This window comes from Panonychus citri, unplaced genomic scaffold, assembly GCF_014898815.1.
Source record: "Panonychus citri isolate SS breed McGregor unplaced genomic scaffold, ASM1489881v1 Contig00092, whole genome shotgun sequence".
Lineage (NCBI taxonomy): Eukaryota > Metazoa > Arthropoda > Arachnida > Trombidiformes > Tetranychidae > Panonychus > Panonychus citri.
The window spans coordinates 232,479-246,262 of NW_026515497.1; the positions used below are offsets into that span (position 1 = coordinate 232,479).

General features: G+C 32.2%; 5 protein-coding genes across 7 annotated transcripts; 4 read left to right on the top strand and 1 right to left on the bottom strand.

The window, feature by feature from the left end:
• Positions 1-67: 67 nt before the first annotated feature.
• On the top strand, positions 68-2,329 carry LOC128387641 (phosphatidylinositol 5-phosphate 4-kinase type-2 alpha-like). Its single transcript, XM_053346869.1, is given in 5 exon segments — positions 68-80; positions 83-322; positions 325-349; positions 763-1,574; positions 1,908-2,329. Coding segments are annotated over 5 exon segments (1,275 nt in total). The 3' UTR covers positions 2,093-2,329.
• A 1,234-nt stretch (positions 2,330-3,563) lies between these two features.
• On the top strand, positions 3,564-5,114 carry LOC128387644 (sesquipedalian-1-like). The gene is made up of 2 exons (XM_053346875.1): positions 3,564-4,076; positions 4,201-5,114. The coding sequence occupies exon 2, from the start codon at positions 4,385-4,387 to the stop codon at positions 5,075-5,077; it is 693 nt and encodes a 230-aa protein (XP_053202850.1). The 5' UTR covers positions 3,564-4,076; positions 4,201-4,384; the 3' UTR covers positions 5,078-5,114.
• A 275-nt stretch (positions 5,115-5,389) lies between these two features.
• On the bottom strand, positions 5,390-7,931 carry LOC128387638 (protein SDA1 homolog). The gene is given in 6 exon segments (XM_053346867.1): positions 5,390-5,554; positions 5,556-6,865; positions 6,934-7,092; positions 7,170-7,352; positions 7,426-7,629; positions 7,725-7,931. Coding segments are annotated over 6 exon segments (2,085 nt in total). The 5' UTR covers positions 7,818-7,931; the 3' UTR covers positions 5,390-5,418.
• Positions 7,932-8,076: 145 nt separating this feature from the next.
• LOC128387642 (acyl-coenzyme A diphosphatase NUDT19-like) lies at positions 8,077-11,473 on the top strand. Of its 3 annotated transcripts, none has more exons than XM_053346870.1 (4): positions 8,077-8,396; positions 8,920-9,598; positions 10,173-10,465; positions 10,561-11,473. In XM_053346870.1, the coding sequence occupies exons 2-4, from the start codon at positions 9,118-9,120 to the stop codon at positions 10,981-10,983; spliced, it is 1,197 nt and encodes a 398-aa protein (XP_053202845.1). In that variant the 5' UTR covers positions 8,077-8,396; positions 8,920-9,117; the 3' UTR covers positions 10,984-11,473. The 3 variants fall into 3 exon arrangements, with proteins under 3 accessions (XP_053202845.1, XP_053202848.1, XP_053202847.1); XM_053346873.1 differs by lacking the exon at positions 8,077-8,396 and adding an exon at positions 8,582-8,619; XM_053346872.1 differs by lacking the exon at positions 8,077-8,396 and adding an exon at positions 8,653-8,824.
• Positions 11,474-11,871: 398 nt separating this feature from the next.
• On the top strand, positions 11,872-13,764 carry LOC128387643 (acyl-coenzyme A diphosphatase NUDT19-like). Its single transcript, XM_053346874.1, has 4 exons — positions 11,872-12,139; positions 12,280-12,772; positions 12,851-13,137; positions 13,216-13,764. The coding sequence occupies exons 2-4, from the start codon at positions 12,346-12,348 to the stop codon at positions 13,624-13,626; spliced, it is 1,125 nt and encodes a 374-aa protein (XP_053202849.1). The 5' UTR covers positions 11,872-12,139; positions 12,280-12,345; the 3' UTR covers positions 13,627-13,764.
• The last annotated feature ends 20 nt before the right edge of the window (positions 13,765-13,784 follow it).

The window sequence follows — 13,784 nt, forward strand, 5'->3', positions numbered from 1 at the left end:
CTCTCTCTCTCTCTGTTATTGTTTCTGTTTTATTGAAAAAAACTCTGGTTATTTTACCTTTGCAATCATGTCCTACAAGGGGCTCAAGCTGAAGAAAAACATCTTAAGGTGAAACACCAGAAAGCCAAAGTTTTCAGAGCTTCTGAACCTCTTCTCGGTTTTCATGTGGGTATTAACCATACAATTAATGAATTAACTCATGTTAATATTCCTGTTATGCTGATGCCCGATGATTTCAAAGCATACACCAAGATACGAGTTGATAATCATCTTTACAACAAAGAAAACATGCCGTCTCACTTCAAATTCAAAGAATATTGTCCTTGGTGTTCAGAAACCTACGAGAAAGGTTTGTTCATTTAAAGTCTAAATTATTCTTTTTCCAAGTAAAACAATTAATCAACGCGAAAGAAGTAAAAAAAATATAAACACAAGGTGAAAGAGAATAACAATCGGTTGCAATTATTTGATTGATAGGTGAGGTAGTAAATTCTGATGTGTTTTGTTTTTCGCTATTTTTGGTTCCATTGCCTGTAAACAACAATCTGATTGATTCTATTCTGTTGATTATTTCTTTACCTTTTTCTACCATGAAAATTGTCTGGAACATGGGAAATGATAGAATGAAGTAAAGTGAGGCAGAGAGATAGAGAGAGAGGAAGAGATATATAGAGTTGCATCCATTTTATCTAATCTACATAATTAATTTATTTCTTTCTCTTTTTGTTCTTTTCTTCTTTTTCTATCTGTTTATCCTTGAAGGTTTTGCTTAAGTGACTCGGAGTATCTCAGAAGTTTGACTAAATGTCAACCTGATCCGTTCGGTGAATCTTCTGGTCGATCTGGTGCAAGATTTTATGGATCTTACGATAATTTTCTTCTCCTCAAAACCCTCTCTTCGGAAGAGGTTGAACAAATGCACTCATTTCTCAAATCGTACCATCCCTATGTGGTTGAAAGACATGGTAAAACTCTGTTACCCCAATATCTTGGAATGTACAGGATAACGGTTGAAGCGACGGAAACTTATATTGTTGTGATGAGAAATATACTTTCAGCACCAATACCAATTCACAAGAAGTATGACTTAAAGGGATCAACAGTTGACAGAGAAGCAAGTGAAAGGAGAGAGAAACCATTACCCACCCTGAAGGATAATGATTTTGTTAAAGATGCGATCAACCTTAATCTACCTTCACAGGCGAAACAAAATTTCCTCACCATGTTAGAGGCTGATACCAAATTTCTTTCCGGTATGAACCTTATGGACTATTCATTGTGTCTAGGAATCCATGATTGTGACAAATATGAACAAGAATTGGTTGAATATGCAGCCTCTGGTAATGCATGTAGTGAGGAAGATGATGGTGAATCTAGTGGAGGTAATCCAGGTTCTCTACCTCCGATTGCTGGTTCACCCTCTGCTTCTGGAACCGGAGATTTACCCATGGTACCAACACCCCCTGACTCACCCAGACTTCAGCACAAAAGCTCCAATGCAAGTGAAAACGAGTTATCCAACAAAGGTCCAATCGATCCTAAACGAGATATCTATGCTATCGAGAGCAGCCCAGGTTAGTTGATTTTCCATGCATTCATAGTATATTCCTGATTTAATGCTGAATAAATAAATTGTTTTTCATCTTCCTTTTCTTTGCATAATATATATGCTTTAGTATATTAGTATGTATAAAAAATAGCAAAGAGTAAATAATGGTTATCAAAATAAATCCATTATTAGCCTGACATTTACCCTTCACACAATTGAATTGCATGAATGCTGAATACACATAATAGTTTATTGATGTTCAATCATTTACTTTTCTCTCTCTCTCTCTCTCTTTCTCTTTCTCCTTCTTTGATTTTCATGTATCTAATCATTTGATTCTCTTTGTGTTTATTGATAGAAAATGGAAAAAAGGAAATCTATTTCATGGGTCTTGTCGATATTCTCACCCAATATGGTCTGAGGAAAAGAACTGCACAAGCTGCAAAGAGTGTTAAACATGGAACTTCAGCTGAAATTTCAACAGTTCACCCTGATCAATATGGAAAACGTCTTTGTGATTTTATCTGTAAATCCATCGTTTAAACTAATCATCCCCCATTATTTTCTGTTCTCTTTCTCTTCCTTTGCCTTAGTCTTATCATTTCGCCAAATTTTAAGTCATTTTTTTTCTAATTGTTCGATTTTGCTCTCATCTTCTCTATGATTTCCAAATGCAATGATTTTACTTAAGTCGACATTTAAATAATAAAAAAAAAAATGTAGCCTAGATAATTGATAAAACAATCGTGAATAAAAGTTATGAAAATTTACGTAGGCTAATCAATAATTTATTATTATTTCGAAAACTTTTCTTTCCCATTATTAAAATATCGAATATCAAATGCAGCGCGTTCATCAACCTCATCGTATCTTTTTCCGGAATTCTGGTTCACTTGATTAACTATTTGATTTACATTTGATCACATTTATTATTATCATTAAAAAAATAATCATCACTGAAGTTTCCAAATATTTCCATCGTTAAGTCATCTGATTTTGAAATTCGTTCATTCATTATCGATTTGATTGTTCGGTATCAACTCGATAATGGAATGAGTCCTAAAGCGGAACTTTCCTTTGGTTTTCAATTCAATTTCACGAGTTGAAATTCTGGTCGATATTCACTTTATCTATCGATTTAATCTTTTTACCAATTTCTCTTTAATCAGTCAATCGTTATTACCATTAATCGCTTACTCTTTGAAAATTGTTAATCCGATAAATCATAATTGCGTATCATAAATGGCAACCGACTGATTAAACACTAATTCAATTGTCAATTAAACTCGTGTTACTTTCATTGAATTTATAATTAAACCCATATTGTTACACATGTAACTAGAAACTACTAATGAGATCTTAATTTCATCGGATACGGAAACTGATTAAGCTTTGTAAGAGCTAAATAAATAAGTTAAATGTAAACAATTAAACTAATTAAATAGACGAAATCGATTTAATTAATCATATCAACCTAATTTAGTCAACTTAAAATGGTTTAATGAAGATGTGACAAGTTGAATTAATTTTAATTGTTTACTCAGTGAATTCAAATTGAATGATCTGAGTTCTAGTAATTAATTCATTTCAACTTGAAACAATTGAAAAAAAAAATCATCAATTATCAGTGAAAGGAAAAGTTGACATATTGACAATTGTTAATAAATTGTGATAATTAAATCATTAAATCAAAAGATCAATCCAAGTGTAAAACTGAATTGTAAACAATTAAAATTAACCTGTAAATAGTTAATTGTTACCCGTTAGTCTTTTAATAGATTAACATTATCATCAATACAACAACTCAATATATGCACGTAATCAGTGATCAATATTGATCATCTCCGATTGTTGTAAAGAAATTGTCTCTAATTAAATAAGAATCAATCATAAAGACGAAACGTGTCAATTTGATTAACTTTTTAATTGCCAAAAATTAATTTCGTTCATCGTAATGATGATATCAAATTAACCGCCTTCTTGTTTACTTCATATGTTTATGTTTAGTTTTGTTTGTTTGCTTTTCCAAATGGTTGAAAATTATTTTCCTTATTGATTATTGTTTTTAATTGTTATTCATTTTCTCAGATTAAATCAACACTTTTCCATCACAATTATCATCTTTCTACCTGTGAGAGTGATTCAACTGCATGGTTATGGTTATACTTGATTCAGCTGAGAGGTGATTTCAAGTTGATTAGGGTTACCTCTCAGCAGATCAATGTTATTATTGATTTACACATTTACTATTAACCATTTGGAGTTTAGATTTTATTTATTATAATTAATTGTAATCTTCCCTTTGTAACAATTATCTGGTCATCATTTGTAATCTCTCCAGCTCTTCTCATCTTTACAATATTATCATAATTATATATTTACTCAGGTTTTCCATCAATTGCAGCTTTGTTGTTGTTTTCAATGTTTTTCCATTAATTCATCTCACTGATTATTCCTGGTTTACATTTTGATTACTTGGAATTACTTATCCATTAAAGCCTCATTTCTGGTTAATTGTTTCAATCAAGTAAGCTAATTCCTCTTTTCATGTGAATGTTATTCACTGTTGACGCCTTTCAATTAGATCTACTGATTGAATTGTGATTTCTCAAGTTGATTTTTTTTTTGTTCTTTTCTTTTAATTCCTTTAGATTGGTTTTTTCTTTCTTTCTCTCTCTCTCTCTCTCTCTCTCTCTCTCTCTCTCTCTCTCTCTCTCTCTCTCTGTTGTCGATCACGTTACACCCATCAGATTGTCAAGATAATCTCTGGTTCTCTCACGTCAATCAATTTAATTCCATCGGTTTGCATTGGATGATACAATAGAAAATCAAAGGATGAAGATTAACGAGAAAACTTTAATTCGTTATAGTACAAGTAATATGGTTCCGGCCGATGTTGAGGGCTATCTTTATAAAAGAGGTGAAGTGAATCGTAACTTCCAGAAAAGATGGTGCATATTAAAGGGAAATTGTTTATTCTATTTTGAGAAAAAGAACGATAAAGAACCTCTTGGATGTATTCTACTTGAAGGATCTCGAATAGATATTGATGACAGTGAGGCTGATTTGTTTGCCTTTAAATTGGTTTTCGCTGATTGTCGTGATTACATTTTTGCCACCGATAATTCTGATAGCCAAGAGAAATGGATGAAATGTTTATCTCAGGCTTCCTATTCCTATCTTAAAATGGTTGTCGCTGAATTACAGAGGCAACTTGATGAGATTAATTTAGCTGAGAGAAGACGAATTAATGAAACTCGAGAGGAAGGATCAAATAACGATCGACCTCAACGGTCCAATCCGTTCAATTCATCACGCGAAGATCTAATTGATTTAGAGGAAACCAATACCAACAATCAAGGGAAATCATTATTATTCTCAAGGAGACCCTTCATTGAGATTCATCAATATTATGGTTTACAATTTAGAGGATATTTCCAGTCAATCAAAGAAAAAGTGATCAATGAATCAGAACAATTTAATAGTAACAAGTCGACACCAAGATGTGAGGTGGATCTCCTTTCATAGGAATTTTCAATCAAATTCTATCAATTCAAATGACCAAGTCAATCTAATTCTATCCAATGGGTTTCCAATCATCAATGAATCTTTTCAAAAACCTACTTACTTCCTTTCAATGGTCTTTTCTAACAACAATTATCCAATTTCTTCATCAATCCAATCAACTCATCTTCCAATGATCTAAGGAACAGACAATTGTTTCTCATCGTATTATCAACTATTTTGTTTATCTCTGGTTAACACTTATTAATCAATTTTCCAAAATTTTCCAATAATAAATGATTGTTAATTAAAGAAAAAAGTTGAGAAAAATGTTCATTTGGTAACAGAGAAAAAGTTTAATTCGATCATCTTGAGTGTTTAATTTTTCGTATTAACGAATGTTTAAGAGCAGCGGCTTTTTCTCTGAATGATCTTTTCTTTTTTGCAACGATTTTCGGCTTAATCATAGCGAACGCTTTGTTTTTCCTCTTCTCTTTTCGTTTTACTTGCAAATGGATTTAATTTAGGTTTTGGTCCACCAAATTGTTCTCGGTCTTCTCTTCCTTCCTTAATTGTGGACAATCGACTTTCTTTTGTATTCTTTGGCTTCTTGTACAATCTTTCAATGTCATTAATTGAAACTGATTCCTTTTTCCTTTTCGCTAAATCAGCTAAGACTCTGTCATCATTTTTCTCAAGTCGCCGAGGTTTACTTGCTTTTAATTGTTTGGCTAATTGGGCAGCTTGAATTTTCTCAATTTCTTTTCCACTCAAAATTCGGGTTGTAGAGATGTGACTTGCTTTTTCTTTAGCCTCAGCTACCGACAAGGTTTTCTTTTCAGTGTCATTTTCCTCTTCATCAGAACTTTCAATTTCGATATCTCCTTCTGCATCACTCACATCAACCCATCCATCAGAATCATCTTTATCTCCTTTAACTGGTTTATCATCATTTTCGTCATCTTCTTCTTCACCATCAGAATTTAAACACTCCGCTCCGGGAACAAAATCTTTAGCATCCAATTCACCATATTGTTTGGCTCGAAATTCTATACTGGCCTCTGTTGGTTTACCTCGATCTTTTTTCTTCAAAAGTTCAGGATTAGCTGTACGGAACAATTGGATTATAGATTTAGCCGCCATGGAAACATTTTTATTCTTGTACGATTTGTAGTCGGTCAAATCTTGAAGTAAATCTTCATCTATTGCTAGTGGACAGCGAGAACAAATCTCTCTAATTGCATTTAGACCAACGCACATGCATTCAGATGAGTTACGCTCGGTGATGAAATTGTTGGCGATTCCCTTGACCACTGGATATAAGACTTCAGATGGAACCAGTTCATGAGCCGCTTGAGCGGTGTAGAGTAAAATTTTGGTCACTTCACGTTGGTGAGGGTTCAGGTATCGTTGAAGGTAAGGATAAAAATTGAACACAAACAATTGATGAAGTCCAATCAATCGAGAGATTAAATTCATTGTCATAAGTTTTATCTCAAATCGATGATTAACCTTCTCTAGCGATTGGAATAATTTCTCTGCCATTCCTTGAGGATCATAGATCAAATGAATTGCAGAAAAGTTAAATGAGACAGACTTTTTTCCCTTCTTCGATTTTTTGACAACTTTCTTGGTTCTCTCGAGTAACCTTTTCCTTTTCCGTGTTGTCCTATTCACCCGATTAGCCAGAGCCATTTCTTTGATAACTTTATCGTTAACTTCACCATCAGATTCTGAATCACTATCATCTGAGTCTTCATCACCTTTATCCTCATCGGTTCCAAGGAAAAATCTTTGAGCGGTAACCAGCATCTGATAGATAAATAGAATTGAATGAATTAAATAAAGGAAATCATTTTAAGAAAGAAATCAAAACTCACCTTTGCGGATTTAGCAAAACAACAATTAGCAATCACATTTACACATTTAGCATCTTTCCAAACATTTTTATTATACAACTCAATCAGTGTGTCCAATGAAGCTTTAGCAACGACTAAATTGTTATCCTTAATTGCAGTGAATAATATATTTTGCAAGGCCTATGATGATAGAAAACAAATCGTAATTGTAGTCTAATGATTAAGATTGAAACAAGAAATATCTAAAATTAACTTACCGAGTTTTGTTTCATATCATTATGTTTAGCATTTAGATTTTTAATATCAGTAACGATATAAGTTTTGATAAAATCTCTAAGGTACTTATTTTGATGTCGGAATAAATCAATAAAATGAGGCATCAGATCAGCTGGAGAAAGTAAAGATTTGTTTCTCAACAGAATCAAAGCTTTACAGATAACCTAGGATAACATTAATTTGATTATTAGAGTTATTTTCTTAAATTATTATTGTTTTTTTCGTTCAGTAACTTACCACTCTAACTTCAGGGTGCAATAATCCACCATAATTTTTAAGAATATTGATTAAATCATTAGGAAAATCTTTAAGTTCTTGTAAATAACAATGGGCAACTTGAGCTATGAACATAACAAGATCAATGAAATTTTTCTCAAAAAGAGATGGATTAAACTGGAAAACTTGAAGAAGAGCCTTGAAATGATTAAATTGTAGGAAGAACTAGAAAGAAAACAAATAACAATTAATTAAATTGAAATGAAATTAATCAATGTTTAGAAAGAAAAAAAAATAAATCCAATGAGAATAAAACAAACCTCTTCTTTATAAGAAGCCGCATCTCTTTTAATCAAATTCTGAAGTTGAGGTAAATTACTCGGTAATTGATTGTTATTAGTACGTTTACCCATTTTGAATAAACAATTAGACACAATAATTAATAAATTAACAAGTTAATTAAATTTAGAAAACAAAGAGAGACTTTTAAAAATTAAATCAAACCAAATTCCTCTCACATGTTAACATGTGAGTTCGTGTTTCTATTTATTTCCAAGAGAAAACACAAGATGGCGCTGAAAATCGTTCTCCGTGAAAGCGCAGATTTCAAATTCGTTGACAATTAGATCGTCAGACAATCAACTAATAGATTGTCTCTTGAGTAGCAATTAATTTTCAGTAAACTAACTGTTTACAATTAAGGAACAATCATTACCACAAGTTCAACTCAACATCTTAATTGAGATATAAAGATTCTATTTGATTGTCAATACAATCAAAGTGAATGATTAGATTGAGTAAATATTGAATTTTTCAATTGTCTTTTATTCAACTGTTTTTAATTTTATTGGTTCATCTAAATTGTTTCCTGTGGTGCTAATTGATCTGGATTATCTTCATCTCAGTTAAATACATCACCAAATAGAATCTTCGTCAAGTTGGTTCTCTCTCTCTCTCTCTTTCTCTCTCTCTTGTTAGCTGATTGTCTTCAGGTGAGTTTCTCATTCTATTTGGTTGACCTACTCTCTCATTTGCTTTCACAATCTTTCAACTCTCATTCTGGTTAACTTGGTGTTCAGTTGTTGATTGCAGACAATCAAATATGTTTATTGTTGTTAATTTAAGCTAACGTTCATTTTCATGATTCTATTACCTGAACTTTGCTTTATCTCCATCTTTCTCTTTCTCTCTCTCTTGTTAGCTGATTGTCTTCAGGTGAGTTTCTCATTCTATTTGGTTGACCTACTCTCTCATTTGCTTTCACAATCTTTCAACTCTCATTCTGGTTAACTTGGTGTTCAGTTGTTGATTGCAGACAATCAAATATGTTTATTGTTGTTAATTTAAGCTAACGTTCATTTTCATGATTCTATTACCTGAACTTTGCTTTATCTCCATCTTTCTCTTTCTCTCCCTCTTTGTATGTGTCCAGCAAAAAATAGATTTTATTGCTAAATGATTCATCTTTTTCTAAATTCTAATAACTAATCTAACAACCTTATTTTTCCTCCTCAGTTTACATCATCATCATCATCATCTTCTTCTTCTTCTTCTTCATTTGTATTACCTGAAACCATTTTCTACATTGGATTAATTTACTGTGCGTTGTGATTCCAATCTAATCTTTGATCAGATTTACTGTTGACCAGTTTTTTTCCCTGTGAACAAAAACAAAGTTAATCCAAAGAAAAACCCATAATAATAATCAAGGAAATGTCATCAACTCCATGGAAAGAAGCAGCAACTCTTATAATTGTTGCCCGAGCTTCAGTTACCCAAAAGATTGGAGTTGATTTGGGTCACAATTTAATTGTCTCAAGTCGCGTTTTACCAAATGAAGAAAAGGCCACAATTCGTTCATCAAAACAATTAACATCAACCGATTATCGTGTTCTAATGGTTAAACGAAGTAACCTTTCATCTTTCATGGCCTCAGCTTATGTTTTCCCCGGTGGACATGTTGAAATTTCCGATTATTCATCTAAATGGTGGAATCTTTTCCAAAGACTTGGTATCAACAAAGAAACATTGATAAAAGACATTAGATCCCGTGTAACTGGACCTCGTCCACCGATGATTCAAAATCCAACAATTTTACAAGAAATTGATACTCATGCAAATGAATTTGATAATCTTTTAATCCCAGAGATCGCCTTAAGAATAGCAGCAATTCGAGAAACTTTTGAAGAAACAGGTAATCAATCATTAACAATTCGCCATTTTATCATTAATCAGTCTGTCGATGAATAAACCCCAATGAATTAACCAAATTTTCGGGTAACAATCAAGGAAAAAAACCAATATTAACTCGATTGTTCGTTAGTCAATCAACCTTCCACTACCATTAACTACCAAACGCCAATCACTTTAATTGAGAAGCTTTTTGCTCAATCGTCCTTGCTAAAAATTTCGTCGCAATCAACATCTTCTATTATTTTTCTTCTTCTTTTCTTTTTAATAACAATAACACGTTCAAATTATCTTCCTCTCTCTCTCTCCCTACTCTTCCCTCTTCATCTTTTTCTCTTCCTTCATTATCATCTCAAAATAGAAGTTAATAGTTAATCCCCGTTTCGAAATGTTTTACATTCAATTCATTTGTCATTATAATTTAATCATAAAAACGGAACGAAAAGAAAAACCATCAAAATCAATTAACTCTCAAAGTATTACCACTACTGCAACTTAATTGTTACCATTTAGTGTTATTCAATTTAATTACTCCAACTAATTTTCGTGTTCACTTTTTCTTCTTCCTCTAATCTTAGGTGTGGCTCTATTAACTTCAGTACCTTATGGAAATCAATCAACTGATGATGTTAATATTGGAAATGTTGATTTAGTTTCATGGCGGCAAAAGGTTAGAGAAAATGGATCAAATTTCATCAATCTATGTGAGCAACTTAATCAAGTTCCCAATATATGGTCACTTTACGAATGGTGGGACTGGTTAACTCCGATCTCCGTTGGTCATAAGCGATTTGATACAATGTTTTATATTTGCTGTCTAAATAAACAACCGAAAGTCGTTCTCGATAATACCGAAGTTACCAAGTTGAAGGTAAACTTTTCTTTGTTGGTGTTTTGTTTTACAAATAGATTTTTAATTGTTAATTGTTCTTTTTGTTCTCTCTCTCTCTCTCTCTGTTAATTTAGTGGTGTACACCTTCTGAGATAATTAATGAACATACTAATGAAGGTGTTTTTCTGGCTCCACCTCAAGTGTACGAATTAGCTCGTTTGGATAATTTGGCGAGTTTCGATGAGATTGAGCGATTTTCTCGTGAAAGAGAAAAATTTGGCGTCCAAAGATGGATGCCAGTAATTGCTACTTATTCTGATGGTGCGATCTCACTTCTTCCAGGGGATGATGCGTTTCCCTCTGAGCCCGATATAATTGGCCTTAAACCTGTTCCCGATTTTCCCGAAACTTTGGCTCAAATGAAATCTCAAGTTACTAATATAAACAGGATTGAATTGAGAGGTCCTGTTTGTACCTGTTTAAATAATTGTCGACTTACTTGTGGTCATCTTAGTCCAGTTCCAGCTCCTTCATCTTCAGTTAAATCTAAACTTTAAACCTAATCAATCATTATCATTGTCAGACAATTTAACCTGAAAACCAACTATTTTCATTTTGAACAAGTTTCCATTACATTTTGGCTCTTACCAATTTCACCACATCAAAACGGACAATCAATTAATACAAATCAATTGGCATAAATAAATCAACGAGATAAATAATCAATAATTAACAGTTAAAACAATCAATATTCTTGGACTGTGATAGCAAATTGGATTAGATAGAATTTGATAATAACAAAGATTCATACAAACGCTCTTAACTCCATACAATTCCAGTGATGATAATCAATTCTGATTGATAAGTGATTCCAATTATTTGTTTTAATCAATTTTTATACTTAATTATAATCTGATATTTTTTTAAAAGTTACAATTTGAAATGCTTACTTTTTGTTACAACATAATATTATATATTGAATTACATGGATCCCTTGGATTAAAGACCAATGGAAAATTTCTAAATAAAATTGGAGAACAGGTCTAATTTAATTGGTAAAATTATAAGTCTAATTGTAAGATTAACTGGATTAAGAAAAGTTTTTTTTTGTTTATTTTGAAGACCACAAGATGGCACTGAAAATCGATTCTCCACCTGTTAAGTAAAGCGCGAATTTCAAAAGTATGAGCTAATTAAAGATTCAATCAAATTGAGAAAATAACAGTTTTAATTTAATCATTTGACTAATTAACTATTGATATTTTCAATTGCTTTAATCAAGAATAAGTCAAATTCTGAGTGTATCCATTATTCTCATGATTAGTGGTGATTTTATCTAATGTACATCCTTAAATGTTTATACCTTTCAGATAAGTGTTTACATCTGATTGTTTGATCGTCTTCAATTTAACAACAATCAACTGTTGCTATGATAAAATTAATCCAATTGTTGATTAAATTGATTTAGATTCATGGTACAATAACCCAGTGAATCTTGTCAAGTTGCTATTTAATTGTGTGGATCTCGTTTTGCCTTAAGTTGTATTATAATTGGACCTGTTTCTAGGTTTCCATTTACAACCTTAATTGAATTGTTATTGTTTTTTTTAACGTTAATTGCAAGTGTTTTTGTCATGATGATCTAACTTTCGGATAATTATAATCTATATTTATCTTCACATTAGTTGCTGGTGTTAGTTGATTCTTTAATAGGTAAGTAATGTCTTTCTAATTTTCCATTAATCAACAGCATGATTGTTTCCTAATTTGATCAAATTCAAGTTTCGTTTGTTGTTGTTATTATAATTATTATATTTTCTCATGTTGTTTTGATTTTGATGCGTTGATTTCAGAGTCTGATTGTACTTTGGCTTAAGTTTTTCGTGGCTCATCGGGAACTGAAACTAGATATTATTGCGATGTCCAGAGCTCCATGGAAAGAGGCTTCGACTCTTATTTCTATTGCTCGATCTTCATTCACCAATAAATCAGGTGAAAGTTTGGAATCAAAAACGAAACAATTAACATCAACCGATTATCGTGTTCTAATGGTTAAACGAAGTAACCTTTCATCTTTCATGGCCTCAGCTTATGTTTTCCCCGGTGGACATGTTGAAATTTCCGATTATTCATCTAAATGGTGGAATCTTTTCCAAAGACTTGGTATCAACAAAGAAACATTGATAAAAGACATTAGATCCCGTGTAACTGGACCTCGTCCACCGATGATTCAAAATCCAACAATTTTACAAGAAATTGATACTCATGCAAATGAATTTGATAATCTTTTAATCCCAGAGATCGCCTTAAGAATAGCAGCAATTCGAGAAACTTTTGAAGAAACAGGTAATCAATTAACTTCAACTATTAAAAATGGACAATCGGATTTAATTAGACTAATATTTTTCTTATTGATTATTTCAGGTGTCGCTTTATTAACCTCATCTCCTTCAGAGGCTCGTGTAGTTGAGGCCTATGAAAATGGCGATTTAAGCAAGTGGTATGAAAAGGTTCGGGAAAGTGGATCAAATTTCATTAATCTATGTGATCAGACCAATCAAGTTCCCAATATTTGGTCACTTTACGAATGGTCAGACTGGTTAACTCCTACTAGTTATGGTCGCAAAAGATTTGATACAATGTTCTATATTTGCTGCCTAAATAAACAACCGAAAGTCGTTCTCGATAATACCGAAGTCACCAAACTAATGGTGAATAGTCCACTTTCTGCAATTCGTTACTTTTTTTCACAATTTTCTGAGTTTTCTTTTCTTTTTTCTTTCTTTTAGTGGGGTACACCGTCTGAATTAATCGACGAACACACCAATAAAAAAGTATATTTGGCTCCACCTCAGGTGTATGAATTAGGCCGTTTGAACAATTTGACGAAATTCGATCAAGTCGAAAAATTTTCTCGTGAGAGAGAAAAATTTGGCGTGGAAAGATGGCTACCTATTATATCAAAATATTCTGATGGTGCGATTTCACTTCTTCCAGGGGACGATGCATTTCCCTCTGAACCCGATTTAATCGGTGATAATCCAATTGCTGATTCTAATCAAACATTGGACCAAATGAGACTTGAAGTTAAAAATTTGAACAGAATTGAATTACGTGATGGTATCGGTACTTATCTAAACAATTGTCAACTAAACTGTGGTCATCTAAGTCCAGTTTCACTTCCTATCAATAGAACTTGAAATAATCAGATTTCAAAAGCTTCTGAGAAAATTAATTCTATAACTATCACGATTCCTCTAATCATTTTGACAATTCAATTGAAGTTGTACTAATAATACATTCATATAAATAATACATATATTAATTAGGTATATATAATATAATCATAGATTTGTGA

Excerpts from the sequence above, each read along its gene's own strand:
- LOC128387642 (XM_053346870.1), top strand. The coding sequence starts at position 9,118 with ATGTCATCAACTCCATGGAAAGAAGCAGCAACTCTTATAATTGTTGCC. Across the intron at positions 9,599-10,172 it reads AGAAACTTTTGAAGAAACAG|GTGTGGCTCTATTAACTTCA; the intron begins GTAATCAATCAT and ends CTCTAATCTTAG. Across the intron at positions 10,466-10,560 it reads CCGAAGTTACCAAGTTGAAG|TGGTGTACACCTTCTGAGAT; the intron begins GTAAACTTTTCT and ends CTGTTAATTTAG.
- LOC128387643 (XM_053346874.1), top strand. The coding sequence starts at position 12,346 with ATGTCCAGAGCTCCATGGAAAGAGGCTTCGACTCTTATTTCTATTGCT. Across the intron at positions 12,773-12,850 it reads AGAAACTTTTGAAGAAACAG|GTGTCGCTTTATTAACCTCA; the intron begins GTAATCAATTAA and ends TGATTATTTCAG. Across the intron at positions 13,138-13,215 it reads CCGAAGTCACCAAACTAATG|TGGGGTACACCGTCTGAATT; the intron begins GTGAATAGTCCA and ends TCTTTCTTTTAG.
- LOC128387644 (XM_053346875.1), top strand. The coding sequence starts at position 4,385 with ATGAAGATTAACGAGAAAACTTTAATTCGTTATAGTACAAGTAATATG.